This window comes from Sander lucioperca, chromosome 13 (genome assembly GCF_008315115.2).
Source record: "Sander lucioperca isolate FBNREF2018 chromosome 13, SLUC_FBN_1.2, whole genome shotgun sequence".
NCBI lineage: Eukaryota > Metazoa > Chordata > Actinopteri > Perciformes > Percidae > Sander > Sander lucioperca.
Genome location: NC_050185.1, coordinates 35,973,639 through 35,999,945, shown reverse-complemented (window position 1 = coordinate 35,999,945; position 26,307 = coordinate 35,973,639). Strand labels below are relative to the sequence as shown.

At 40.4% G+C, this 26,307-nt stretch overlaps 4 protein-coding genes and 1 long non-coding RNA gene across 5 annotated transcripts in view; 3 read left to right on the top strand and 2 right to left on the bottom strand.

The window, feature by feature from the left end:
• Window positions 1-26,307, top strand: part of LOC116036424 (bromodomain-containing protein DDB_G0280777-like) — a 1,700,590-nt gene that overhangs the window by 965,027 nt on the left and 709,256 nt on the right. The window lies entirely within an intron of this gene.
• LOC116036425 (C1q-related factor-like) overlaps window positions 1-26,307 on the bottom strand; it is a 680,685-nt gene that overhangs the window by 27,923 nt on the left and 626,455 nt on the right. The gene's annotated exons all lie outside the window — the stretch shown is intronic.
• Window positions 1,956-9,062, top strand: LOC116056080 (solute carrier family 22 member 5-like). The gene is made up of 11 exons (XM_031308206.2): window positions 1,956-2,230; window positions 2,570-2,752; window positions 3,314-3,417; window positions 3,621-3,775; window positions 3,951-4,122; window positions 4,321-4,453; window positions 4,684-4,784; window positions 5,855-6,069; window positions 8,090-8,272; window positions 8,471-8,597; window positions 8,923-9,062. The coding sequence occupies exons 1-11, from the start codon at window positions 2,024-2,026 to the stop codon at window positions 8,990-8,992; spliced, it is 1,650 nt and encodes a 549-aa protein (XP_031164066.1). The 5' UTR covers window positions 1,956-2,023; the 3' UTR covers window positions 8,993-9,062.
• On the bottom strand, window positions 8,919-11,199 carry LOC118496568. Its single transcript, XR_004899157.1, has 2 exons — window positions 11,051-11,199; window positions 8,919-9,833 (listed from the first exon to the last, which is right to left on the bottom strand). It is a non-coding gene; the product is annotated as an uncharacterized LOC118496568 (long non-coding RNA).
• LOC116056082 (solute carrier family 22 member 5-like) lies at window positions 20,019-26,219 on the top strand. The gene is made up of 8 exons (XM_036008794.1): window positions 20,019-20,341; window positions 20,682-20,864; window positions 21,408-21,511; window positions 21,714-21,868; window positions 23,555-23,726; window positions 23,925-24,057; window positions 24,288-24,388; window positions 25,843-26,219. Exons 1-8 carry the CDS (start codon window positions 20,135-20,137, stop codon window positions 26,117-26,119), a joined length of 1,332 nt encoding a protein of 443 aa, XP_035864687.1. The 5' UTR covers window positions 20,019-20,134; the 3' UTR covers window positions 26,120-26,219.

Genomic DNA, 26,307 nt, shown 5'->3' with positions numbered 1-26,307 from the left:
CATCATCCTCCAGCTCTGCCTCTACCATAGAGGGCGTATTAGTCGGATTTAGGAGTTCCTCAAAGTGCTCCTTCCACCGCCCTATTACCTCCTCAGTTGAGGTCAACAGCGTCCCATCCTTACTGTACACAGCTTGGATGGTTCCCCGCTTCCCCCTCCTGAGGTGGCGAACGGTTTTCCAGAAGCACCTTGGTGCCGACCGAAAGTCCTTCTCCATGTCTTCTCCGAACTTCTCCCACACCCGCTGCTTTGCCTCTTTCACGGCAGAGGCTGCAGCCCTTCGGGCCCTTCGGTACCTTGCAACTGCCTCCGGAGTCCCCTGGGATAACATATCCCAGAAAGACTCCTTCTTCAGTCGGACGGCTTCCCTGACCACCGGTGTCCACCACGGTGTTCGTGGGTTGCCGCCCCTTGAGGCACCTAAGACCCTAAGACCACAGCTCCCCGCCGCAGCTTCAGCAATGGAAACTTTGAACATTGTCCACTCGGGTTCAATGCCCCCAGCCTCCACAGGGATGCACGAAAAGCTCCGCCGGAGGTGTGAGTTGAAAGTCTGTCGGACAGGGGCCTCCTCCAGACGTTCCCAGTTCACCCGCACTACCCGTTTGGGTTTACCAGGTCTGTCCAGAGTCTTCCCCCACCCTCTGACCCAACTCACCACCAGATGGTGATCAGTTGACAGCTCTGCCCCTCTCTTCACCCGAGTGTCCAAAACATACGGCCTCAGATCAGATGAAACGATTATAAAATCGATCATTGACCTTTGGCCTAGGGTGCTCTGGTACCAAGTACACTTATGAGCATCCCTATGTTCGAACATGGTGTTCGTTATAGACAATCCATGACTAGCACAGAAGTCCAACAACAAACAACCACTCTGGTTTAGATCAGGGAGGCCGTTCCTCCCAATCACGCCTCTCCATGTGTCTCCATCATTGCCCACATGCGCGTTGAAGTCCCCCAGCAGAACTATGGAGTCCCCTACTGGAGCCCCATACAGGACTCCATTCAGGGTCTCCAAGAAGGCCGAATACTCCGAGCTCTTGTTTGGTGCATACGCACAAACAACAGTCAGAGTTTTCCCCCCCACAACCCGCAGGCGTAGGGAGGCGACCCTCTCGTCCACCGGGGTAAACTCCAACGTAGCGGCGCTCAGCCGGGGACTTGTGAGTATCCCCACACCCGCCCGGCGCCTCACACCCTGGGCAACTCCGGAGAAGAAAAGAGTCCAACCCCTATCCAGGAGTATGGTTCCAGAACCGAGACTGTGCGTAGAGGTAAGCCCCACCAGATCCAACTGGTAGCGCTCCACCTCCCGCACAAGTTCCGGTTCCTTCCCCCACAGAGAGGTGACGTTCCACGTCCCCAGAGCCAGCGTCTGCTGCCCGGGTCTGGTCCGTCGAGGCCCCTGACCTTCACTGCCACCCATGTGGCAGCGCACCCGACCCCAGCGGTTCCTCCCACAGGTGGTGGGCCTATGGGTTGGAGAGAGAGGTGCCACGTAGCTTTTTCGGGCTGTGCCCGGCCGGGCTCCGTGGCAAACCCGGCCACCAGGCGCTCGCTGACGGGCCCTCCATCTGGGCCTGGCTCCAGACGGGGGCCCCGGGCTTCCTCCGGGCAGGGTCACATCATCTCTACCTCGTTTTTTCATGGGGTTTTTGAACCATTCTTTGTCTGGCCCCTCACCTGAGACCACTTTGCCTTGGGAGACCCTACCAGGAGCACAAAGCTCCAGACAACACAGCCCTCAGGTTCAAAGGGACACACAAACCTCTCCACCAGGATAAGATGATGGTTCCCGGAGAAGCCCAGTGGTTTAGAGTATTTGAATAATTGTTGTAATGAAAACTCTTGAAACCAGTAAAGCCTTGAGTGTGTTATTGGTAAACTGATTACTGATTAATGTTTTATCTTGTACAGGGTGTGGCTTGGTGAGGTGCCAGACCGCTCTCTTTTATTCCGTTGCAGTTTAAAAAGAAGTCTGTATGATTTTGACGGTGGAGGGGACAGTTGTGATTCTAATATGAATGATTATGATAAAATTACTGCTTTTCTTGGTCAGTGGGGACGCTTCCAGCAGATTGTCTTCTTCCTGCTCTGTGCCAGCATCGTGCCCAATGGATTTGCTGCTTTCTCTGTTGTCTTCTTGACTGACATTCCCAGTCACCACTGCCTGGTTCCTGAGGTTAACCTGACCCAAGATTGGCGCAGTGCTATCATACCGATAGAGGTAATGAAGTTCTTAAATTCTGATAGTGAAAGAGTCATTTCTTGGGAGTTGCGACGCAAAAAAATATATATATTCACTGATTTACAGACATCTCTCTCCAGAAGTTGTTATTCAATACCTTGGCCTCAGTGTCAAATTGTTAAAGTGCCATTTATAATTATGCATTGAATCTACGCCGTAGGTACGTATGTAGGTACGGGAAGATACAGACCCATACCTGATACGTACCCAACGGCAAGATTTCTTTACACAGTACGGAACCATACACAAGGCATAGGTTAATTGGAAAAGAAATGTTACTAATAACACTAATAAAGTTTGTGTCATTGTGACTGTTAGGTGGTGCATGGGAAACAGAGGTTGAAGAGATGCAGCAGATACAGGCTGGATGTGGTCAGAAATCTCTCTGCTCAGGGATTGTTTCCTGACAGGGATGTCAACCTCACTGACCTGGAGCAGGAGAGCTGTGTAAATGGGTGGAGCTACAGCAGAGACATCTACCAATCTACCATAGTCTCTGAGGTGAGTGTGTACATCATCATCATGATGATCATGATGATAATAATTATACTTTATATATTTTATTTAATGGCGCCTTTCAAAAAACTCAAGTTCACCTTACATCAAATTATATCAGTAATAAGCAGCAAGGCAGAGAGATGAGGTTGATATAAAATAAGATGCAGCTGTTGCAGTTAACATAAGCTAGTTTAAAAAGATTAAGAACAGTTTTGAATTCTTTCATGGAGTCCTGTATGCAGATGTAAGGGGGTAGTGAATTCCAAAGTTAAGGTGCAGCGTGGGAGAAGGCCCGGCACCCGTTGTGCGTCATCTACTATGCCACATCTACTAAAATTTAAGGATTTGTTGGTGTAGTTTAAGCCGTAGTATAGAGGTAGTAATAGTAACAGAACTATAATTAGTCGTTAACCTTGACTAGAACACTGTACACAAGAAAAATAATTGTCCAACTGAATGTATGCAACTTTTCCAGTATTCTACTCAGGAAGAAAGGGTTTGAGTGATTCTTAATTGAAAATGGATCTTAGGTTGTTTTTCTTTGTCCATGCATTGATACTTCAGTTTGACCTGGTGTGCAGTGATCAGTGGAAGCAGCCGTTCACTTCCACAGTTTACTTCCTGGGAATTCTTATTGGATCCTTCATCTCAGGACAGCTCTCAGACAGGTACTAAAAACACATCTCGCAATGAAATTATAAACACGCTTTATTCTTAGAAAATGTTTAATTCTTCTGCCTAAAGAAAACATTGCAAAACATTTTAAATTATCAGTTCAAACTAATATAACTTTTAGCAGTCTGTACTCTTTCAAGATATTTTAATCTTATTTTTATTTGCTCTTATTTCATTGTTTGACTTCTCACTCTAGGTTTGGAAGAAAGCCTATTTTCTTTGCCACCATGGCAGTTCAGACAATTTTTTCATTTGTTCCAATCTTTTCACCTTCTTGGACGGTGTTCTCCATCCTCCTCTTCACCAGTGGTTTGGGACAGATCTCCAACTATGTCGCTGCTTTTGTGCTGGGTAAATGTGAACATGTAATGCTCTGGTAACAACAAATAATACTTCTATACAGAGTGATTTTGAATAATATACATATATTGTGGGTACTGCACATGTATTATTGATTTACTGTGTATCATGAATATCTTCACTTATTACCTGCACTTCTGTCATGCATTTATCTCTCTTTGTGCAGGCACTGAAATCTTGACTGGCAATGTGCGGGTCATGTTCTCATCTTTGGGTGTAAGTCTGGGCTTTGCCGTTGGCTACATGACACTGCCTCTCTTGGCTTACTTTTTAAGGGACTGGAAATCTCTCCTGTTGGCTATCTCTCTGCCTGGTCTGCTTTACCTCCCTCTCTTGTGGTAGGTTGTACTCATAACAAGACAATGTATTAATGGTAAGTTTAGCTTACCGTGCAACCTTAAGTGTCAGGAGACAAAAATAATAATTTGGCTGTTTTAGAAATATCTAACTTGCAGTAACTCTGTTTGTTGCTTTGTTTTTAAGCCCCTATGATCCAGCCTGAACCTTTCTGTTTCTCTTTTTAAATACTGAGGCAGGTTCATCCCAGAGTCCCCTCTGTGGTTACTCTCTCAGGGAAGAGTGAAAGAGACTGAGACCATAGTGAGAAAGGCTGCTAAGATGAACAAGGTTGAGGCTCCACAGGTCATCTTTGACGATTACAGTGTACATGTAAGTCTGTCTTGACTTAAATCATGCAGGACCAGACACAGGAGCCAATGTGTGTGTTTGAGGACACACATTGTTAGTACAATTCACCCCATAGGGAGGATGTACAAATTAAATGGTAATTCTTTCAGCAGATGTTGAGATATTTCATTCTGGGCCGAAGTGGTGGACGGTGAGACCCACCAGTCAAAATACAACAAACTGCTGGTAAGACTGAGATTTGTATGTTGCAGGCTGATGAGACAAAGGCACACCCTAGGCAACACCACAATGTCTTCAACCTGCTGAGGACAAAAAACATCAGAAACATGACTGTCATTCTGTGCCTGGTGTGGTGAGTCTCCAGTCTGAGCATTTCAATCACCAAAGACATCAACACAAACAATTAGATATTAGGCATTATTAATTACAGTTGCTCAAACACCTTAGCATAATTAATTTCAGTACAACAACACTACACAAAGCAGCCTAAAACTAATCAGCCTGATTATGCATTCATCCATCCATCCATCCATCCATCTTCAACCACTTATCTGGGGTCGGGTCGCAGAGGCAGCAGCTCCAGCAGGGGTCCCCAAACCTCCCTTTCCCGAGCCACATTAGTCAGCTCTGACTGGGGGATCCCGAGGCGTTCCTAAGCCAGGGTAGAAATATAATCCCTCCACCTAGTCCTGGGTCTTCCCCGAGGCCTCCTCCCAGCTGGACGTGCCTGGAACACCTCCCTAGGGAGGCGCCCAAGGCTGTTTTAGTAATTTGCAGGACTATTTTACTGGATTGCACATTGCAGTGGTGTATGTAATAAGGTGATTGCTCAGAGTATTCATTTATGTGATTAAGAAAGAGAATGAGATTTAAAATGGAGAACTCAGTGGTGTCTGTGGCTCGGACCGCAAGGACCTGGGTGTGACCAGCTGTCCTTGGCTGCGACAACCCCCTCCTGCAGATTCATGCTACACAACATCAAGAGGATGAGGCCGTTCTTCACCTAGAAGGTGATGCAGGTTTTGTTCCTGGCTCTTGTTAGCTTGAGTCTAGCCAACTGTAGTCTGACTCACCGGATGTAGACAGTGGGTATAAGCCTGCTACTTGCTGGCTATTTTGGCTGCCATTCTCCTCCCCATCCGCTATGATGAAACATGCTCCATACTGACTGATCAGGAGAGCAGAAACACTACACATCCTCGTCGCAGACTAAAAATACTCACCTGTTAAGACTGGATCTTGGCCCATGCAACACAAAATTCATATATAGACATTCATAACACATATTAATATATATTCCAATATCGCTTTGGATAAAAGCGTCAGCTAAATTAATGTAATGTAACATTAAATGTAGTTAATGCTGTTTCTTTGAGGATTTCCATTCAAAAATCTCTGTTGTCTGTGATTCTTTCTTCCCAGGTTCACTCTGAATACTGGATACTTTGTCCTGTCCTTGAACACATCCCGACTTCATGCTAACCCCTATCTCAGCTGCTTCATCTCAGCAGCTGTAGAGGTACCAGCATACATTTCCAGTTGGCTGGCTCTGAGATACCTTCCACGACGACTGTCTGCCATCTGTGTCTTGCTCCTTGGAGGAGTGTCACTGTACTTCATTCAACTGGTGCCTGAAAGTAAGCTGTGTCACGACATGGTGCATCACGGGACGGTCATATTTCCAAGCAAATATTTTTAAGTCTAGATGCCCGTAGCCGCATGGTTATAGCGTATGCTTTATAATCGCATGTCTTGGGTTCAATTCCGGCCCTTTGTTGCATGTCATACCCCCCCCCCCTCTCTCTCTCTCTCTCTCTCCCCACCATTTCTACACTGTCCTCTCTCAAGTAAATGTAAAAGTGCCAAAAAAAACTCTTTACAAAATGTGTGTGTGTGTATATATATATATATATATATATATATATATATATATATATATATATATATATATATATACACACACACACACACACACACACACACAGTGGGGCTCGAAAGTTTGGGCACCCCAGGTTAAAATTTGTATTAATGTGCATAAAGAAGCCAAGAAAAGATGGAAAAATCTCCAAAAGGCATCAAATGACAGATTAGACATTCTTATAATATGTCAAAAAAGTTAGATTTTATTTCCATCATTTACACTTTCAAAATAACAGAAAACAAAAAAATGGCGTCTGCAAAAGTTTGGGCACCCTGCAGAGTTTATAGCATGCACCGCCCCCTTTGGAAAGCTGAGACCTGACAGTGTCATGGATTGTTCTCAATCATCGTCTGGAAAGACAGGTGATGTCAATCTCAAAGGTTTTAAATGCCCAGACTCATCTGACCTTGCCCCAACAATCAGCACCATGGGTTCTTTTAAGCAGTTGTCTAGAAAACTGAAACTGAAAATAGTTGACGCTCACAAAGCAGGAGAAGGCTATAAGAAGATAGCAAGCGTTTTCAGATGCCAATATCCTCTGTTCGGAATGTAATTAAGAAATGGCAGTCATCAGGAACAGTAGGTTTAAAGCAATATCTGGAAGACCAAGAAAAATATCAGACAGAACAGCTTGCAGGATTGTGAGAAAAGCAAGTCAAAACCCACGTTTGACTGCACGATCCATCCAGAAAGATCTGGCAGACATTAGAGTTGTGGTACACCATTCCACTATAAAGAGATACTTGTACAAATATGGTCTTCATGGAAGAGTCATAAGAAGGAAACCTTTTCTACGTCCTCACCACAAAAATCAGCGTTTGAAGTTTGCAAATTAACATATAGACAAGCCTGATGCATTGTGGAAACAAGTTCTGTGGACCGATGAGGTTAAAATAGAACGTTTGGAGAAGAAAGGGCACAGAATTTAATGAAAAGAACCTCTGTCCAACTGTTAAGCATGGGGGTGGATCAATCAAGCTTTGGGGTTGTATTGCAGCCAGTGGCACAGGGAACATTTCACGAGTAGAAGGAAAAATGGATTCAATAAAATTTCAGCAAATTTTGGATGCTAACTTGATGCCATCTGTGAAAAAGCTGAAGTTAAAGAGAGGATGGCTTCTACAAATGGATAATGATCCTAAACACACCTCAAAATCCACGGTGGATTACATCAAGAGGCGTAAACTGAAGGTTTTGCCATGGCCTTCACAATCTCCTGACCTCAACATAATTGAAAATCTATGGATAGACCTTAAAAGAGCAGTGCGTGACAGACAGCCTAGAAATCTCAAAGAACTGGAAGACTTTTGTAAGGAAGAATGGGCGACGATACCTCAAACAAGAATTGAAAGACTCTTGGCTGGCTACAAAAAGCATTTACAAGCTGTGATACTTGCCAAAGGGGGCAGTACAAGGTATAAACTCTGCAGGGTGCCCAAACTTTTGCAGACGCCATTTTTTTGTTTTCTGTTATTTTGAAAGTGTAAATGATGGAAATAAAATCTGACTTTTTTTGACATATTATAAGAATGTCTAATTTGTCATTTGATGCCTTTTGGATATTTTTCCATCTTTTCTTGGCTTCTTTATGCACATTAATACAATTTTTTACCTGGGGTGCCCAAACTTTCGAGCCCCACTGTATGCCATAACTGGCTGTGTGAAGGGGATCATACAGGGACAGACATCTTTTTTGTTCCATTATGTTCTTAGACAAACCATTTCTTACGTTTCAGATTTATCAGATCTGTCTGTTGGTCTGGAGATGTTGGGTAAATTTGGTATCTCCACCGGTATGGCACTGATGTATGTCTACACAGCAGAGCTTTATCCAACAGTGCTCAGGAGCACAGTGACAGGGACATGCACTACTGTTTCCAATTTGGGAAGCTGCATTGCACCTTCTTTGATACATCTGAGTGAGTAAACAAAAGCAATTACTAACATTTGTTTATCCTGGATTTATCTTAGCACATTGACACATTTTAGTTTATAAGCAGCTGATTCGACCTGTAGTTTGGTATTTATATTTGGTATTACATACTGTAAATGTTTACAGGATACATATGCAGGACCAAGGACCTCCCTCATCCTAATTTCCCCTTCTCCTTGTACAGGTGAAAACTTTAAGTACCTGCCTTATATTACAGTGGGGACTCTGGCTGTTATGTCTGCCTTTGCTGCTTTCTTCCTGCCAGAGACTTTTGGAAGACCTCTTCCTCAAACTATTCAACAGATGCAGAGGTAGGTTCCTTAAGGAATGGATACATCTTTGTAAACTAACTAATAATAACTACCTGGTACTGGTTGTTCAGACAAGAAAATAGAAACAAATACATTCTGATTAGTCTTTTAATATAACAGCCAAAGCTCATCCCCCTCATCATCATCATCATGACTCTAAAAGGATGTGATGATTTTGCTTCACCCACCTTGTAGTGAACACACCTGTTCATGACGATGATAATGAAGTTGGAAGAAGTGAAAAAATATTCAACTGTTGCAGATGTGTTTTTTTGTCTTCTGTAAACTAAGTGATGGTTTGTTTGTTTGCCTTTTTAAATAACAGCATGAAGTTTCCATTCATCACAAGAAAAGATCATTCAAAACCTGTGGTGTTTTTCGAAAGTCAACTCTGATTGTCTAAAACATTACTTACACAAGCTATTAATAAATGTTGTACCATTTACTATCATTCCTAATGTTTGCTGTTCTAACTATTCAACATTTCTATCAACAACATGTTAATCAGTACAAATGGATTTAATGATTTTACATGACCTTTTTGTAAGAAGTGAAATTAAAAGAATCATATTTACACGTGTACTAAAACATTTTTGAGTAAATAAAATTTGGCCTTCACTTTGTGAAAATCACAAAGATGTATACAAATATTCACTAGAAACTGAAATATGCAAATGTCTTGGATTTGAAGTAAAAGATACAGTTATAACATCAACCCTAAACAAGGATACTGGTTCTGATTAAATTGGTATCAGAATATTAGAAACTTTGTTTCATGTATACGTATGTACGTTTGTTTAGTACATTATTTTATTTTTTGAACAGCAGTATTATGCAACTATGGTAATAATTGCATGGGCGCTGAGCGTGTGTAATGCACAGGATTGTTATACTTTTCATTTTACAGTTTTTTTTAATGCTGTTGCAGAGAAAACATTACTCCAGTTTTGTGGAGATATTTTAAAAGCACTATTGTTTGAATAAATGTCATGTTCCTTGTACTGTGTAAGTCACATACTTTCACAAATCCAGTGACAAAGTAACAATTTATTTGAGTTATTCCTGACAAATGTCCATTTACCAGAAAAATGGAAAGTGACATAATGATTGTCCAGTTAATCGCCTCAACCCAGATATCAGTGCAGCTCCTTGTTCAAGGATCAACCGGAGACTTTCTTTCAGCAGCGTGTTCCTGTTCTTCAGTGTGTGGGTGTATAAGGTGTCTTCTGACAACATCTAGAGTAGAAAAACATGGTAATACTGTTACAGTACGATTCACAGATACAGAACAATGCTCTCCAGACCTGTTTTTAAACAATGTAAGTGAACTAGGCAGGCACCTAAGCACCACCAGCAGGTTTTTTCAATGGATCACATGCCCCGTCTACTTTTAAATATCTATAAAAGTGGCACCCAGTATATACATTGTATGAATAGATCTATGCTCACCCTTCATTACAAAGTTCAAACTGTTTTGTTCAAATTGTACTGAGTCAGGGTGGCTGTCTGACAGAGATATAGACTGTCGTTGAAACTGGGCTAGTGCAGGAAAGCCAAGTACTGTTCAACACTGACAGTTGCAAAGTTCAAATTCCATAAAAAGTAATATGTCTAATATATCTGTTGAGTCCAATATTGATACTCATGCCATGTACTCAAATCAAGACTGAGGATTGATAGTGCTATAATTATAACTACAATATCTGTTTAAGCGAACAGTTTGACATGTTTGGGAAATACGCTTATTCACTTTCTGGTGGAATAAACTCTCAGCACAAAACTGAAGAAGCACATTTCCAAAATGTCAAACTATTGCAAGTTCAATTGGGTTTGTTATAGTGTGTTGTTTGCCTTAACTAGTTACACATAATTGTGGCTGTGGTGGAATTATATATTTCATAGTAGCTGAAAGAAATGGCCATGGTGGGTGAAAGCATGTGTGCTGATATGAGGTAGAGTTGAGCTCAGTTTAGCTGGACTGTAAAACAGTCAAAGGGCAAATGTGCCTGCATGTGAACATAATGTACAGTCAAGTTAATCATTTTAAATCTGGCACTTGTACAACAAATGAACCAGACTTAAGTACCGTATGAGAGTATTTGTAAAAAAAAAAAAAAAAAGAAAGGAAAAAAAGAAAGGGGGAAAAAAAAAAGCATTTTAGTCCCATTTTACATTTATTTATTTATTTGCCAGACACTTTGTCCAAAGCAGCATACAAATAAGGAACATGGCCTAGTGTTTTCTAGCAAGTAAAAACTAATAATTTAAAACTAGTGTGAAATAACTGTGAAAAATGAAAAAAGGGCATTGTGATGAGCTAAAGACTTACTGAAACTGAGCTTAAATCAACACAAAAAATGAAAATTACAAAAAAAATATAATAACCCAATCTGAATCTATAATGCTATACGCTGGTCTCTGGGAGACTTCGTGACAGGGAGGCGTAGTCTTACCCAGGGAAATTTTGCATGTGAGAAATGGTGTCCGGCAGAGGCATTCCATAGCTCTCAGGCAGCAGGAGACTCAGCAACCCTGACAGAGCTGTAATGCTTCCCATGAGGATGTAAGGCAGTGAAATGGAATAGCTTCCTGCGGCAAAACATCAAAGAAGGATACTGATAATTCCCATAAGACTGCAAGGGAAGCTCGGCTTCCCCTAAAGTGTAAAAAAATTAATGGTCAAACATGTACTATTGTGTTAACATTTTATTGACTAAAAATGTGTTAGAATACGTTCATCTCAACGACGAGTTCGTTCAGAATCAGCTGACTCGATTTCCTTCGCATACATTCCTGTAGCGTCACAATGCATTTCCCTGTTGAAGTCTGGTGTCCATTGACTTCAATGGGGCTGCTTTGAGCAGTTTTTTCCGGGTGAGCTGTTCAAAATCTGCACGGCTTTCTACGTAACTAGCCGAGACGAGGGGCCTGGGGGGCTAACCGTTAGCATGCTAGCGCTAGCATGCTAGCTCGTTCTCAATGGCAAAACACTGCTACAACACACAAATTCACCCTAATCTACAAAATAAATTGTATAGAACTACTTACATGTTCCTGTTCTGCAGGTATTCCACACAGTTAGAAAATATAAAATATTGTGTTTTTTGAAAATTAAACCATGTAAACCTATTCTGATACAATCTCAAATTACAATTATGAACCTGAAAATGAGCATAATAGGGCCACTTGAATATAGGTAGTCTATAGATCAGGTTTCCCTACAGTGCGAGAACGGGCCGAAATTATAATTTAATTTGCAGCAATTCCTGAACGTCTGAGAAGTTTTTTGCTTTTTCCCCACCCGCCAGTCGACATGATTCGCCGTGAAGAACAACTGCCAGGGTCATTAACATACTGATCAGCATTCATGAGGTGCTTTGCATTGACTATTTATGGTTAAAAATGGGTATGTAGAGGGCGGGATAAGAGGCTGATTCACGTACGCATTGTGGGTAAACTGATTTATAAAGGGAACATTGCTACACACGTACGCACGGTTTTATAAATCAGATTTTTTTTTTTGACATACGGCATTATTGGCTTTTGGGCGTACGTACACTTTTAGTAAGGATCCTAGCAGAGTTTTATAAATGAGACCCCAGGTCTTTTCAGCTCTCCTGGTATGACAACGTTAGCTGGCTGACTGGAAGTGCTGTGACAAAGAAAATGTACTGCTGGCCATGCCTCTTGATGAAACCATCTCACGGATATTATAAATTATTATAATTATTACATTATATTATTATTAGGGCTGTCAGCATTAACGCGTTAATCGCGATGCGATTAAGAGACGAGCATAACGCGTTAATTTTTTTTAATCGCATTAATCACATGCCGCTATTTATTAATTTATTTTCACTTCACTCGACTTTGCGTCGTGCCTAACCAGCTACTATTTTAAACCTTTGCCGCACTTCGCCATGCTTCCTCGTAACACATCCTGCTGCTGCAGGCATGATGGAGAAAGACAGCAGCAACGCAATTCTGAATGGCACTTTTTTTTCCCAAAACTCCCGGACGGGTCGAAAGCAATATGCACATTGTGTAAAGCCGAATTAAAATATCACGAAGCACGTCAAGCTTGAGCTACCACCTACAAGCTAAGCGTAGTAGTACAGTTAACGTGACTCAGGTTGATGCTAGTGGGCTCAGGCAAAGCACTATTGTGGAGAGTGCTACTTGCCGACCTGTGGATGAAACCAAATCAACAAGAATTACTACAGCTCTTGCAAAATGGGTGGCAACTAACTGCAGACCTGTCAGCATTGTAGAAGTCTCGGGTCTTAAAGACGTACTACGGTTGGCATGTTCTGACCCGTCTTATACATTGTCGTCGAGGGGGACAGTAGTTTCACGCATACACAGCCTGTACGACCCGGAGAAAGCAGCCAAACTGGAACTGCTGCAAAGTGATGCAAGGTGATCACTGGACGTCAGTGATTAATCAAAATTATTTAGGAGTTACTGCACACTATATTGACTCTAGACTCAAATGTGTGACTAGATTCACACATTTTTCTTTTGTTTACAGTAAATAAATGAATAATAAACAAATACAAATCTTAAAATCAAGTTCATAAAGTCACTTTATGAACTTTTGATTCTCAATCAATTTACACTGGTAATAATTGCTTTCCATTGTTAATATGTACTTAAAAACAGTTCTGAAATGCAAAATAATAGAATTTTAATCATGTGATAAAACATGCGATTAATCGCGATTAAAAAAAAAAAATATTGTTTGACAGTCCTAATTATTATTTTATATATATATATATATATATATAGTGATGTCACGAGAGGCTGTGTCCTGGAGGGACGTTACATTCCTCTGAGATGGCTGCAATCACAAACGGCTGTGGCTCCATCTGCTGGTGTAGTCGGGAACTCCACCCCTCAATACACTACATTCCCACACAGCTGAGACTGATCAGGATCTGATGAGCTGAAGAGCTTTTTAAGGCTTAGAGACACACTTAGTGTGTGTGTGGGCTTTGGAGAGACAAACTCCAAGCTGTGCTCTCTGCAGAGGACCAGACCGCTCCAGTATTGTTTCCAAGAGGAATACGAAAGGTTGGAAATACTTACCTGACGTTTGAAGGACTTACATGCTGGATTGGCCACGGGCTGCAGCTTGGATTGAAGTAACGCTGAAAGGATTGTTTTTTTTACCTGAGGGAATCAAGCTTATGATTTAATAACCAGAAGAGACATTATTGAAGTTTTGACCCTTGAAGATCAACCGGATCCTTAGTTACACTTTTGAAGTTGGAATGCTGCTTTTTCATCATGAGCGGTGTAGCCTCTCATGACGTCACTATCTATCTATCTATCTATCTATTTATCTATCTATCTATCTATCTATCTATATATATATATATATATATATATATATATATATATATATATATATATATATATATATATATATATATAAAAAAATATGGAAATTTTTGAAGATGTACGCCGAAAATGAGCTTCCCCTCTGGTATGAAGTATCAATATGTTTATTTTAAAAATCTTTACAATTCCACATAATTACAAAGAAACTAGTCTAACTGAAAATGAAAACTGAAAATGAAAAAATTCATATAATGTTGTAAACGAAGTACATGAAGCACAAACTAAAAATAAAGTTCAAAGCAAAATAAAACATACAAATAGCCAAAGAAACAAGCAGACAGTATAAAATGAACAAATTAAATAAGCAGGTCACGTTAGCCTATCAGTGTGGTAAACCAGGAAAAATTACTGTAATGTAAATACAAGCAAAAGTGTCTAAACAGAGTGGGCAGGTGGTGGGGGCTATTGCTTGTGTGTGAATATAACGGTATGTGACAGAGGCTGGCTGCTGTCGGCACATCCAGCTGCGCTGCCATCATCACAAACGGACATTGCTTTACGTGAAAGGATGTCTCATCCCTCTTAAAACATTTCTCGTTTCCTCTCTTCTCGCATGATTTCCTCGTGTCTCTACCATGTTTCCTCAGTGGGAGAGATGTGGGGAAAGCAATCAAGTGAGGGAAACGGGGATGCCATTTAGGACTTGGGACATACCCATCATCTTTTTTTCATACTATTTGATGGTTTGAATAATCCAGATGAAATCATCTATTTTATCAATATGTGTTTATTTTAAAAAATACAAGTGCAAAACACAAAACACTTTAACAAATGCATTAATGCTTAAAAAACAACTCCACAATTTTAATAAGGTAGCTCACAAATCAAGGAAAATACAACTATAGCCTATAGAGCAATTTAGATATGCTAACAAGTATCCTAATCTCGCAAAAAAAAAAAAAAAAAAAAAATGTACGTCTTCACATGGAAATTATTTTCATCTTTTTTTTTTTTTCAAACCACAAAGACAATGGTACCTGATCATTTTATTTATCTCAAGGTTAGGTAAGGTTCCCAGCAGGGGAAACTTAAGGGTTCAAAATAAGGCCGGTTCTTAATAAGGTTTTAGGAGAAAATGATGTTGCATTTGGATGTGAGTTGGGTCTGGTTTTCCTTGTATTCTTTATTATTCTAACATCTGTGTAGACAATTTCATCTTCAGAGTTACCTGGAAAAAGTAACCGATGCTTTACAAAATAATGTTCATGGTATTACATAAATTATGCAATAGCTCTCTGAAACATGGAAAAAAGACATTAAGAATTTATAAAATTATGGTAATCGGTAGGGTCCTTATTGAGACAGAAGAAAACATGGGAGAACATATTTCATTTACCCTCATTAACAGGTTGTGGGGCTTGGTTTGTTCTTGTTATGAAGTCTTATTATACCACAGGAGAAGGAGAGTGACAAAATGGGTAGGGGAAGGAACTAAATCTAGAAAACACAAACAAATATTAAACCAATTACATATTATGATTACATTGACATGTCAATTTCCAAGCTATCTTTCTTAACTATTTCTCGTACATTTGCTTGTCTTCCATCAGGTATTCGACAGACAGTAACTACAGTACATTAGCAGTGAATGTGAAATTAGTATTAAAAACCATAATAAGACAAAAGATGGTTTGGGGTTCCAGGTGGATACTTCCCACCTACACAACTTTAATGATGTATAATGTCAGATAGTAACAAATCTGAGGCTGCTCATTTTAATCCTTCATTCTAATATTAATTACCCAAGGTGCCCCATGCAGCCAAAAAGTGATTTAATTCATTCATTTAATTGATTAATGATTTTGTTTTTTCATAAATGAATACCAAATGTGAAATAGTGAAGAGCTGAAATTAAGAAAGGAAAGCAAGCATCCTTTAAACACAGTACCTTTGCAGCTTTTGAGGTTAATCACTGTTTCGCTTCTGCTAAAAGGGTTCCAAACATGACACGTCAAGTTTCCAGTCTGCTGACTGTGTATGCTGATGGTAACATTTGAAACACTGGGTTTTTCATGTTCAGCTTTACTCCCAGCCGGTGACTTGATGTTAGCTGTCCTGTTGCTCGGGGACTGGCTGTGGCCTCTGCTCTGCACCAGTAAGAGACTGTTTAAGGTTACATTGAACTCTACTTCATCTCCCTCTGAGCAGCAGCTGATGTTCATCTGTTCTGGTGACAAACACATCTGAGAAACAGCTGGCTTTGACACTGGAACTGGAAGACAAACATACACATACAGTCTCTACAGTTGTAGAATAATGCACAGTAATACACAGTAAAATCAACTACCAGCTGTTAACTATGGAGACATTTTCTATTCCAATTCCATTTTGAATAAAAAAAATTAGTAACTACTCAAACTTTTGCATCAGAAAGAGGGCTTTCTAACAGTTTGTGTCTGAACCTAATGGAAAAGGCTCCGAGACTTACTGAAGAGGCCAGTTTTACAACAGGGAATACAGTTCAGAGACAGTTTGGCTTCTTGCACCCCAGGGCTGAGTCAGCTGTACAGCTAACCGAGCTAAATAGTTAACGGCAGCTAACTACAATAAGCTGTTAATTTAGCAACAATTAACATTAGCCTTAAGCTAATGTTATCCGTCCAAAACTCCTAAATCACCACGGTACTGTATTTACTATCGTCAAACTGGTCTTATAACTTTCATGACATCTTAATGAGAAGTCCAAATGGTTCCACTTTATTTGAGGTCAAGGGAATTATTTATGACACAGTTAGAAATTGACAGGGTTATCAAACTTTATATCTTTATTACAAGTCCACTTGTTTCACTGTACTTGAGGTCAAGGAAAATATTCATAACACAATTATAATGGTCTCATGACAGCCAATGTAAAAACCAACCACTTACGACAGTTTAATGTAATGTTAACACAAATAGCTAAATAGTTTCTTAAAGTTTGATAATTAGGCCTGCTATGACATATTTATGACAAGTTAAATTGTCTTAATTGATGTTGAGTTGTCATAACAGAAATTGTTGTTATGGTTAATGTCAAGTTTTCATAATACAAACATCTCAAACAATGGTAACTTTGCATTCACAGTGTCATAATTTACTGAATGACACTTAAAGGTCCAGTGTGTAATGTGTTTAGTTGTTCATTATCAAAATCTGTGTTGCCTGTTCACAAACTTGTCCTTTTCATGCATATTTACCACCACCATCAATTCCAAGTATTCCTTTTGGCTTGAAACGTTACATTTGCATTCGCATGAACTGGGGTAGATGCTCCATATTCATGCGCCATCTTGAAATGCGTTAGCCAGTAAGGGACATACAGGACATACTGCTCCGCCTTTCGCATTTTCGCTGTCACTAGGGCTGGGGCGGTATGGATTTTTTTCTACTGCGGTATACTGCAACCCCCTTACGAGAGTAAGTAGAGCGAGAATGGCAGGGTGCCTTAAGTGAGTGACGTCAGTGCCCGTGTGGTCGTGCAAGGAGAGCAAGCGGTAACGGAGAGTAGAGTGCCGTTGTGAGGAAAAGAGAGAGGAAAAAGAGATAGCAAAAATGATGTAAAGTGAGTTAAAAGTAAACAAGAAAACAACAAGCTAGAGCTTCTCAAGACACGGTGGCTTTATCTATTGTCAAAGTAAAGTGAATGGAGTTACCCCCAAAAAACATCGGCTTTAACCTTACAACATATGTTGCAGTCCAAGTTGCTCTCTCTACCAATATAAGCCGCTCTGTTTTAGGCTACGAAACGTGCATGCAGGCTGAAATTCAACGTGCTCCATCTTTTGATAAGTTTTGTTTAGAAAATCTGGAATCCATGTAAGACACAATGTCATCAGACACAATCTATGTCATTAGAATCAATTAATTCATGTCATTAGACACAATGTGCAGGCCAATGTTTTTTTTGCGGTGATGACGGTGACGAGCCCAGAACCGCAGTAGGCGTCACGTGACCGCGGTATTGCGGTAATGTGGTAACCGTCCCAGCCCTAGCTGTCACATGATAAACTCACAGGTGCTGCTAATGCTGCTAATGGGTATCGTAGCTTCCCGGCCCGGCAAGTTTGAAGAAGGAAATATGGAGGACCACACGTATTCAAAATCCAATTTTCAGTAACAGGAGTCTTCTTCCTCGCCCAGAAAAAGAAAAAGGATATTGAAAAGAGCAAGAGACTGGCTTTTTGAAGTGTGAATGCTACCGTAGCTGTAATACGTACTTTGAACTGCGTGGTGCGAGAGAGTTGATTGCGATATATGATCTCAACGCTAGATGGGAGAAATTCCTACACATTGGACCTTTAATGACAACCGTCATAAACATTCATAAAGAAAATGTTCATGACATGTGTCCTGTCAGTCTTATCCACACCCCTTCAAATAAAGTGTTACCGTATGAACATATATTTCTCGTTAAGTTGGATATATCAATAAAATCAAGGCTCATAATAACCAGCCACCTTATTAAATTAAAGATGTACACCTATTTTACATAGAAATGTCTAAGATGAAGGAATAAAGTGTCTTTAAAGTAGTTTACATATATGTTAGCTAAGTTTAAAAGTCACTATTATATCTAGTATCTGTATTTGCTGTAGTTGCAATTGGCAGATAAAAATTCCCCCGCTGTCCCACTGCACCAAAACACTGTGGACCTCCAGTAGGTTCAGAGAAATTGTATTCAATAGAACCTAAAAAAGAAAAAGCGATGAAACAAAACAAGCATTTCATTTTTAGTATGAAAGAGGAAATAATGCAAGATCATTTACACATTTTAACATAATTTTTTACATTATATTTTTCTGCCAAATCATTATTTTTCTGTTAAGTCGATTTTTTGCTGCATTTCTAAAGTCAGTGATTGTAAACTCTCTGAATTACTTCTATTAAATATTATATTTTTTACTGAAATATTGTCTATACACCATACAGTTAACTGCACTAACATTTTTTCACTCAAATGTACCTTTTGCCAGAGCTGTTGTTGCCAGAGCTGTGAAGATCACGCAGATGGAAATCATTGGTTTTCTGTTGTAACACACAAATCAAATGTTATTTTTAGTGTTACATTTTATTTGTATTTCTATTTAAATTTCATTTATGTAATTTAAAAATAACATTTTAAGATTGTTGGTTTGAAGCTAAAAAGTCAATTTTAATAAAAATAAGACTAAACAATATGACTCGCACACATGGACTGTTTCAGAAAATAGGAATTTATACTCTCAGATTTTATAACCCATTTTTTGACTGATTGATTCATTTTATAATCAATGGTTTAGGAAAGATGTCCAACTTTGTAGCTGCTTTAGTGCTTGGTACATATGAATACCGCATTCTATAAATACTGCCACAGTAGTTTTACACATTTTTCAGATTTTGAAAAAATGTAGATAGAAAGAGAGAAAAAATCTGTACATATCTACTTGACTTGCACTCCTTCAGCACATGTCCCTCTCTCTGTCCCCTGTGTTTCTTTATCTCTGTGTGCAGGCACTAAGATATTAACTGGCAATGTCCTTTACTCATCTGTGGGAACATTTTTAGGCTTTGCCATTGGCTACATGATGCTACCTCCCCTTTGTTTTCTTTTTAAGGGACTAGAGATCTCTCCTTTTGGATTTGTCTTTGCTTGGGCTGGCGTACCTCCCCCCTCTGATGTTAGGTTGCACTCACTACAAGGAAGCATACCACAAATAACCATACAATTCAGGCTTTTTTTGTCTTTCAGCAGGGAAGAGTTTAGAGCAGTGGTTCTCAAACCTTTAACACTGCGTACCACTTCAGAAAATATTAAATATTATTATTGTAAATGTTGTAGTATTTGTATAGTATTATGTTTTGAAATTGATTTCACTTTTTCAAAAATAAATCAGATTCCATCCGCGCACCACAAGAGAGAGCTCGTGTACCCCCAGTGGTACTTGTACCAGAGTTTGAGAACCAGTGGTTTAGAGTATTTGAATAATTGTTGTAATGAAAACTCTTGAAACCAGTAAAGCCTTGAGTGTGTTATTGGTAAACTGATTACTGATTAATGTTTTATCTTGTACAGGGTGTGGCTTGGTGAGGTGCCAGACCGCTCTCTTTTATTCCGTTGCAGTTTAAAAAGAAGTCTGTATGATTTTGACGGTGGAGGGGACAGTTGTGATTCTAATATGAATGATTATGATAAAATTACTGCTTTTCTTGGTCAGTGGGGACGCTTCCAGCAGATTGTCTTCTTCCTGCTCTGTGCCAGCATCGTGCCCAATGGATTTGCTGCTTTCTCTTTTGTCTTCTTGACCGACATTCCCAGTCACCACTGCCTGGTTCCTGAGGTTAACCTGACCCAAGATTGGCGCAATGCTATCATACCGATAGAGGTAATGAAGTTCTTAAATTCTGATAGTGAAAGGAGTCATTTCTTGGGGGTTGCGACGCAAAAAAATATATATGTTTACTGATTTACAGACGTCTGTCTCCAGAAGTTGTTATTCAATATCTTGGCCTCAGTGTCAAATTGTTAAAGTGCCATTTATAATTATGCATTGAATCTACGCCGTAGGTACGTATGTAGGTACGGGAAGATACAGACCCATACCTGATACGTACCCAACGGCAAGATTTCTTTACACAGTACGGAACCATACACAAGGCATAGGTTAATTGGAAAAGAAATGTTACTAATAACACTAATAAAGTCTGTGTCATTGTGACTGTTAGGTGGTGCATGGGAAACAGAGGTTGAAGAGATGCAGCAGATACAGGCTGGATGTGGTCAGAAATCTCTCTGCTCAGGGATTGTTTCCTGACAGGGATGTCAACCTCACTGACCTGGAGCAGGAGAGCTGTGTAAATGGGTGGAGCTACAGCAGAGACATCTACCAATCTACCATAGTCTCTGAGGTGAGTGTGTACATGATGATGATGATGCATTTTATTTAATGGCGCCTTTCAAAAAACACAAGTTCACCTTACATCAAATTATATCAGTAATAAGCAGCAAAGCAGAGAGTTAAGGTTGATATAAAATAAGCTGCAGTTGTTGCAGTTAACATAAGCTACATTTTAGTTTAAAAAGATTAAGAGCAGTTTTGAATTCTTTCATGGAGTCCTGTATGCAGATGTAAGGGGGTAGTGAATTCCAAAGTTGAGGTGCAGTGTGGGAGAAGGCCCCGGCACTCGTTGTGCGTCATCTAATATGCCACATCTACTAAAATTTAAGTATTTGTTGGTGTAGTTTAAGCCGTAGTATAGAGGTAGTAATAGTAAGAGATCTATAATTAGTCATTAACCTTGACTAGAACACACTGTACACAAGAAAAATAATTGTCCAACTGAATGTATGCAACTTTTCCAGTATTCTACTCAGGAAGAAAGGGTTTGAGTGATTCTTAATTGAAAATGGATCTTAGGTTGTTTTTCTTTGTCCATGCATTGATACTTCAGTTTGACCTGGTGTGCAGTGATCAGTGGAAGCAGCCGTTCACTTCCACAGTTTACTTCCTTGGAGTTCTTATTGGATCCTTCATCTCAGGACAGCTCTCAGACAGGTACTAAAAACACATCTCGCAATGAAATTATAAACACGCTTTATTCTTAGAAAATGTTTAATTCTTCTGCCTAAAGAAAACATTGCAAATTTTTAAAATGATCAGTTCAAACTAATATAATTTTTAGCAGTCTGTACTCTTTCAAGATATTTTAATCTTATTTTTATTTGCTCTTATTTCATTGTTTGACTTCTCACTCTAGGTTTGGAAGAAAGCCTGTTGTCTTTGCCACCATGGCAGTTCAGAATTTTTTTTTATTTGTTCTAATCTTTTCACCTTCTTGGACGGTGTTCTCCATCCTCCTCTTCACCAGTGGTTTGGGACAGATCTCCAACTCTGTCGCTGCTTTTGTGCTGGGTAAATGTGAACATGTAATGCTCTGGTAACAACAAATAATACTTTTATACAGTAGTGAGTGATTTTGAATAATATACTAAGGGTGCTCCGATCAGGATTTTTGGGGCCGATCACCGATTGCTGTGAGCCGTGTCGACCGATCACCGATCACCGGGTCTATTTGAAACCTTCTATTTATCATGTCATATTTATCATATATTAATTTTAATATTCTTAACAACAATGCATAAGTATTAAAATTAACAGAAGATAATGTATTGTGAATTGTCAACGGTTTACTTTTATTGACAGGAAACATTCCACTTCCTCTGTTAGAAACACACCTTAAACAGCTTAGAGCTTAACATATAGCTAAAGCCTTATTCGGAATAAATTACAAAAGAAACTGTCAGTGTGTTCTTCAGTGTGTCTTTAGTGTGTTCTGAGCAGGGTGGGGCCACTTAAATTTTTTACCAGCCACTTTTTCCAGAATTCAAATTTATAAAAGAGAGTGCACTATCATATTTTGAATTGCTTTATTAAATTATGTTTTATTAATAATACATATTTTATTAATATAATGTATTTATTATGTGTCAGTAGCTTGTTGATCTTTACATTGTAAGTTAATTTCCTATCCTGGCCTGGGACACACATTCATACGGTTTGATAAAGGACTTATTGGACTTTAACTTATCATTGATTTTACAATAACGAGTGTAGCTCATGGATGTATTAAGTGTAGCTGTCCTCAATTTAGGTCATCCTGTACGTCTCATCTCCGGTTTTTCCTGCATCCACCGTGTGTGTGTGGTGTGTGTGTGTGTGTGTGTGTGGTGTGTGGGCAGTCGCGGGGTAGAACTGAGCAGCAGAGAGCCAACAGATTTAAAACGGCAGCAGCTTTCAAGCGACTTAAACATCGTTACAGTCTACATTGACGTTAAAATGTAAACAGGTTGGCAGGACGGTCTGAAATGTTTTGCACGGTCTTTCGCTGTACGTTTTGTCAATGCGCCACTTGTTTGAAAAGTACCTTCTCTTTTTCTTTACTTCGCCCTCAACAGCTTGTACGTCCATAGCTACTGCTGACTCCGCGGCGGGCCTCTTAACACCGGGGATATGTCGCCACATTTTTTAACAGATAATTTTCCTTTCGTCTGTACCTCAGCTCAGCTAGCTAGCTAGCTAGTTACACGGCGGCGTCCCGGACTAGCGCTGAAAACTAGCTACTCGACTGGTCAAAGCCCCGGCTGTGAACGGTTTCATTTCCTGTAAGTTCTTCACAATAAAAGTCCTCCGTTATTTTCGTATTTGAATGTTTTTATTATGAAGCAGCAAAATCCGGAAATGTTAGGGATTCATTAGCAGTAACGTAACGTGATTCCTATAGGCATTGTGCATTGTTACTTAGCAACAGCATTCTTTGACAAAATCTGGTTGATGTGTAACTTAGCTGCGTATAGAACATTTTCTCACGAGTAGTGCGTCATCTGATCGGCCTATCTGATCGGCCTTTATGGAGACCACCGATCAAACTATTTAAAGCCTTTATCGGCCGATAACGATCGGTTCCCGATCAATCGGAGCACCCTTATAATATACATATATTGTGTGTACTGTACATGTCCTGTTTATTTACTGTGTATCATGGATATCTTCACTTATTACCTGCACTTCTGTCATGCATTTATCTCTCTCTTTGTGCAGGCACTGAAATCTTGACTGGCAATGTGCGGGTCATGTTCTCATCTTTGGGTGTATGTCTGGGCTATGCCGTTGGCTACATGACACTGCCTCTCTTGGCTTACTTTTTAAGGGACTGGAAATCTCTCCTGTTGGCTATCTCTCTGTCTGGTCTGCTTTACCTCCCTCTCTTGTGGTAGGTTGTACTCATAACAAGACAATGTATTAATGGTAAGTTTAGCTTACCGTGCAACCTTAAGTGTCAGGAGACAAAAATAATAATTTGGCTGTTTTAGAAATATCTAACTTGCAGTTACCCTGTTTGTTGCTTTGTTTTTAAGCCCCTATGATCCAGCCTGAACCTTTCTGTTTCTCTTTTTAAATACTGAGGCAGGTTCATCCCAGAGTCCCCTCTGTGGTTACTCTCTCAGGGAAGAGTGAAAGAGACTGAGACCATAGTGAGAAAGGCTGCTAAGATGAACAAGGTTGAGGCTCCACAGGTCATCTTTGACGATTACAGTGTACATGTAAGTCTGTCTTGACTTAAATCATGCAGGACCAGACACAGGAGCCAATGTGTGTGCTTGAGGACACACATTGTTAGTACAATTCACCCCATAGGGAGGATGTACAAATTGCATGGTAATTCTTTCAGCAGATGTTGAGATATTTCATTCTGGGCCGAAGTGGTGGACAGTGAGACCCACCAGTCAAAATACAACAAACTGCTGGTAAGACTGAGATTTGTATCTTGCAGGCTGATGAGACAAAGGCACACCCTAGGCAACACCACAATGTCTTCGACCTGCTGAGGACAAAAAACATCAGAAACATGACTGTCATTCTGTGCCTGGTGTGGTGAGTCTCCAGTCTGAGCATTTCAATCACCAAAGACATCAACACAAACAATTAGATATTAGGCATTATTAATTACAGTTGCTCAAACACCTTAGCATAATTAATTTCAGTACAACAACACTACACAAAGCAGCCTAAAACTAATCAGCCTGATTACGCATTCATCCATCCATCCATCCATCTTCAACCACTTATCCGGGGTCGGGTCGCGGGGGCAGCAGCTCCAGCAGGGGTCCCCAAACTTCCCTTTCCCGAGCCACATTAGTCAGCTCTGACTGGGGGATCCGGAGGCGTTCCTAAGCCAGGGTAGAAATATAATCCCTCCACCTAGTCCTGGGTCTTCCCCGAGGCCTCCTCCCAGCTGGACGTGCCTGGAACACCTCCCTAGGGAGGCGCCCAAGGCACATCTTTACCAGATGCCCAAACCACCTCAACTGGCTCCTTTTGACGCAAAGGAGCAGCAGCTCTACTCCGAGTTACTCACAGATGACTTCTCAAGTTATCTGTAAGGGAAACGCTGCCACCCTCCTGCGGGAAACCCATTTTGACCACCTTCATGATCGTAGGTGAGGGTAGGAATGAAAATTATATGATAATGCTTTTAACGAACACAATTGGCCGTGTTCATGGGGGGAAGCCAGTGAGGTTCTTGTCCTTTTCATTGCACTCAAACTCCTCCTACTGGTCCCAAACGTCCCAGTGAAACTCCTCACTGGTAGGTGAAAAGAAGCAATTGGGGAGTGTTAGACAGCAATGCATTACTATGTAACACATTTCAGTAATGTACCTGTTTTAGTAATTTGCAGGACTATTTTACTGGATTGCACATTGCAGTGGTGTATGTAATAAGGTGATTGCTCAGAGTATTCATTTATGTGATTAAGAAAGAGAATGAGATTTAAAATGGAGAACTCAGTGGTGTCTGTGGCTCGGACCGCAAGGACCTGGGTGTGACCAGCTGTCCTTGGCTGCGACAACCCCCTCCTGCAGATTCATGCTACACAACATCAAGAGGATAAGGCCGTTCTTCACCTAGAAGGTGATGCAGGTTTTGTTCCTGGCTCTTGTTAGCTTGAGTCTAGCCAACTGTAGTCTGACTCACCGGATGTAGACAGTGGGTATAAGCCTGCTACTTGCTGGCTATTTTGGCTGCCATTCTCCTCCCCATCCGCTATGATGAAACATGCTCCATACTGACTGATCAGGAGAGCAGAAACACTACACATCCTCGTCGCAAACTAAAAATACTCACCTGTTAAGACTGGATCTTGGCCCATGCAACACAAAATTCATATATAGATATTCATAACACATATTAATATATATTCCAATATTGCTTTGGATAAAAGCGTCAGCTAAATTAATGTGATGTAATAACATTAAATGTAGTTAATGCTGTTTCTTTGAGGATTTCCATTCAAAAATCTCTGTTGTCTGTGATTCTTTCTTCCCAGGTTCACTCTGAATACTGGATACTTTGTCCTGTCCTTGAACACATCCCGACTTCATGCTAACCCCTATCTCAGCTGCTTCATCTCAGCAGCTGTAGAGGTACCAGCATACATTTCCAATTGGCTGGCTCTGAGATACCTTCCACGACGACTGTCTGCCATCTGTGTCTTGCTCCTTGGAGGAGTGTCACTGTACTTCATTCAACTGGTGCCTGAAAGTAAGCTGTGTCACGACATGGTGCATCACGGGACGGTCATATTTCCAAGCAAATATTTTTAAGTCTAGATGCCCTGGTAGCCGCATGGTTATAGCGTATGCTTTATAATCGCATGTCTTGGGTTCAATTCCGGCCCTTTGTTGCATGTCATTCACCTCTCTCTCTCTCTCTCTCCACCATTTCTACACTGTCCTCTCTCAAGTAAATGTGCAAATGCCCAAAAAAATCTTGTGTGTGTATATATAATATA

Bases quoted from the DNA above. Each gene is read 5' to 3' on its own strand.
- LOC116056080 (XM_031308206.2), top strand. From the start codon at position 2,024: ATGAATGATTATGATAAAATTACTGCTTTTCTTGGTCAGTGGGGACGC. The intron at 3,418-3,620 runs GTACTAAAAACA...TTCTCACTCTAG, and splicing joins TCAGGACAGCTCTCAGACAG to GTTTGGAAGAAAGCCTATTT. The intron at 4,785-5,854 runs GTGAGTCTCCAG...CTTTCTTCCCAG, and splicing joins GTCATTCTGTGCCTGGTGTG to GTTCACTCTGAATACTGGAT.
- LOC116056082 (XM_036008794.1), top strand. From the start codon at position 20,135: ATGAATGATTATGATAAAATTACTGCTTTTCTTGGTCAGTGGGGACGC. The intron at 20,865-21,407 runs GTGAGTGTGTAC...TTGATACTTCAG, and splicing joins AATCTACCATAGTCTCTGAG to TTTGACCTGGTGTGCAGTGA. The intron at 21,869-23,554 runs GTAAATGTGAAC...CTCTTTGTGCAG, and splicing joins TGTCGCTGCTTTTGTGCTGG to GCACTGAAATCTTGACTGGC.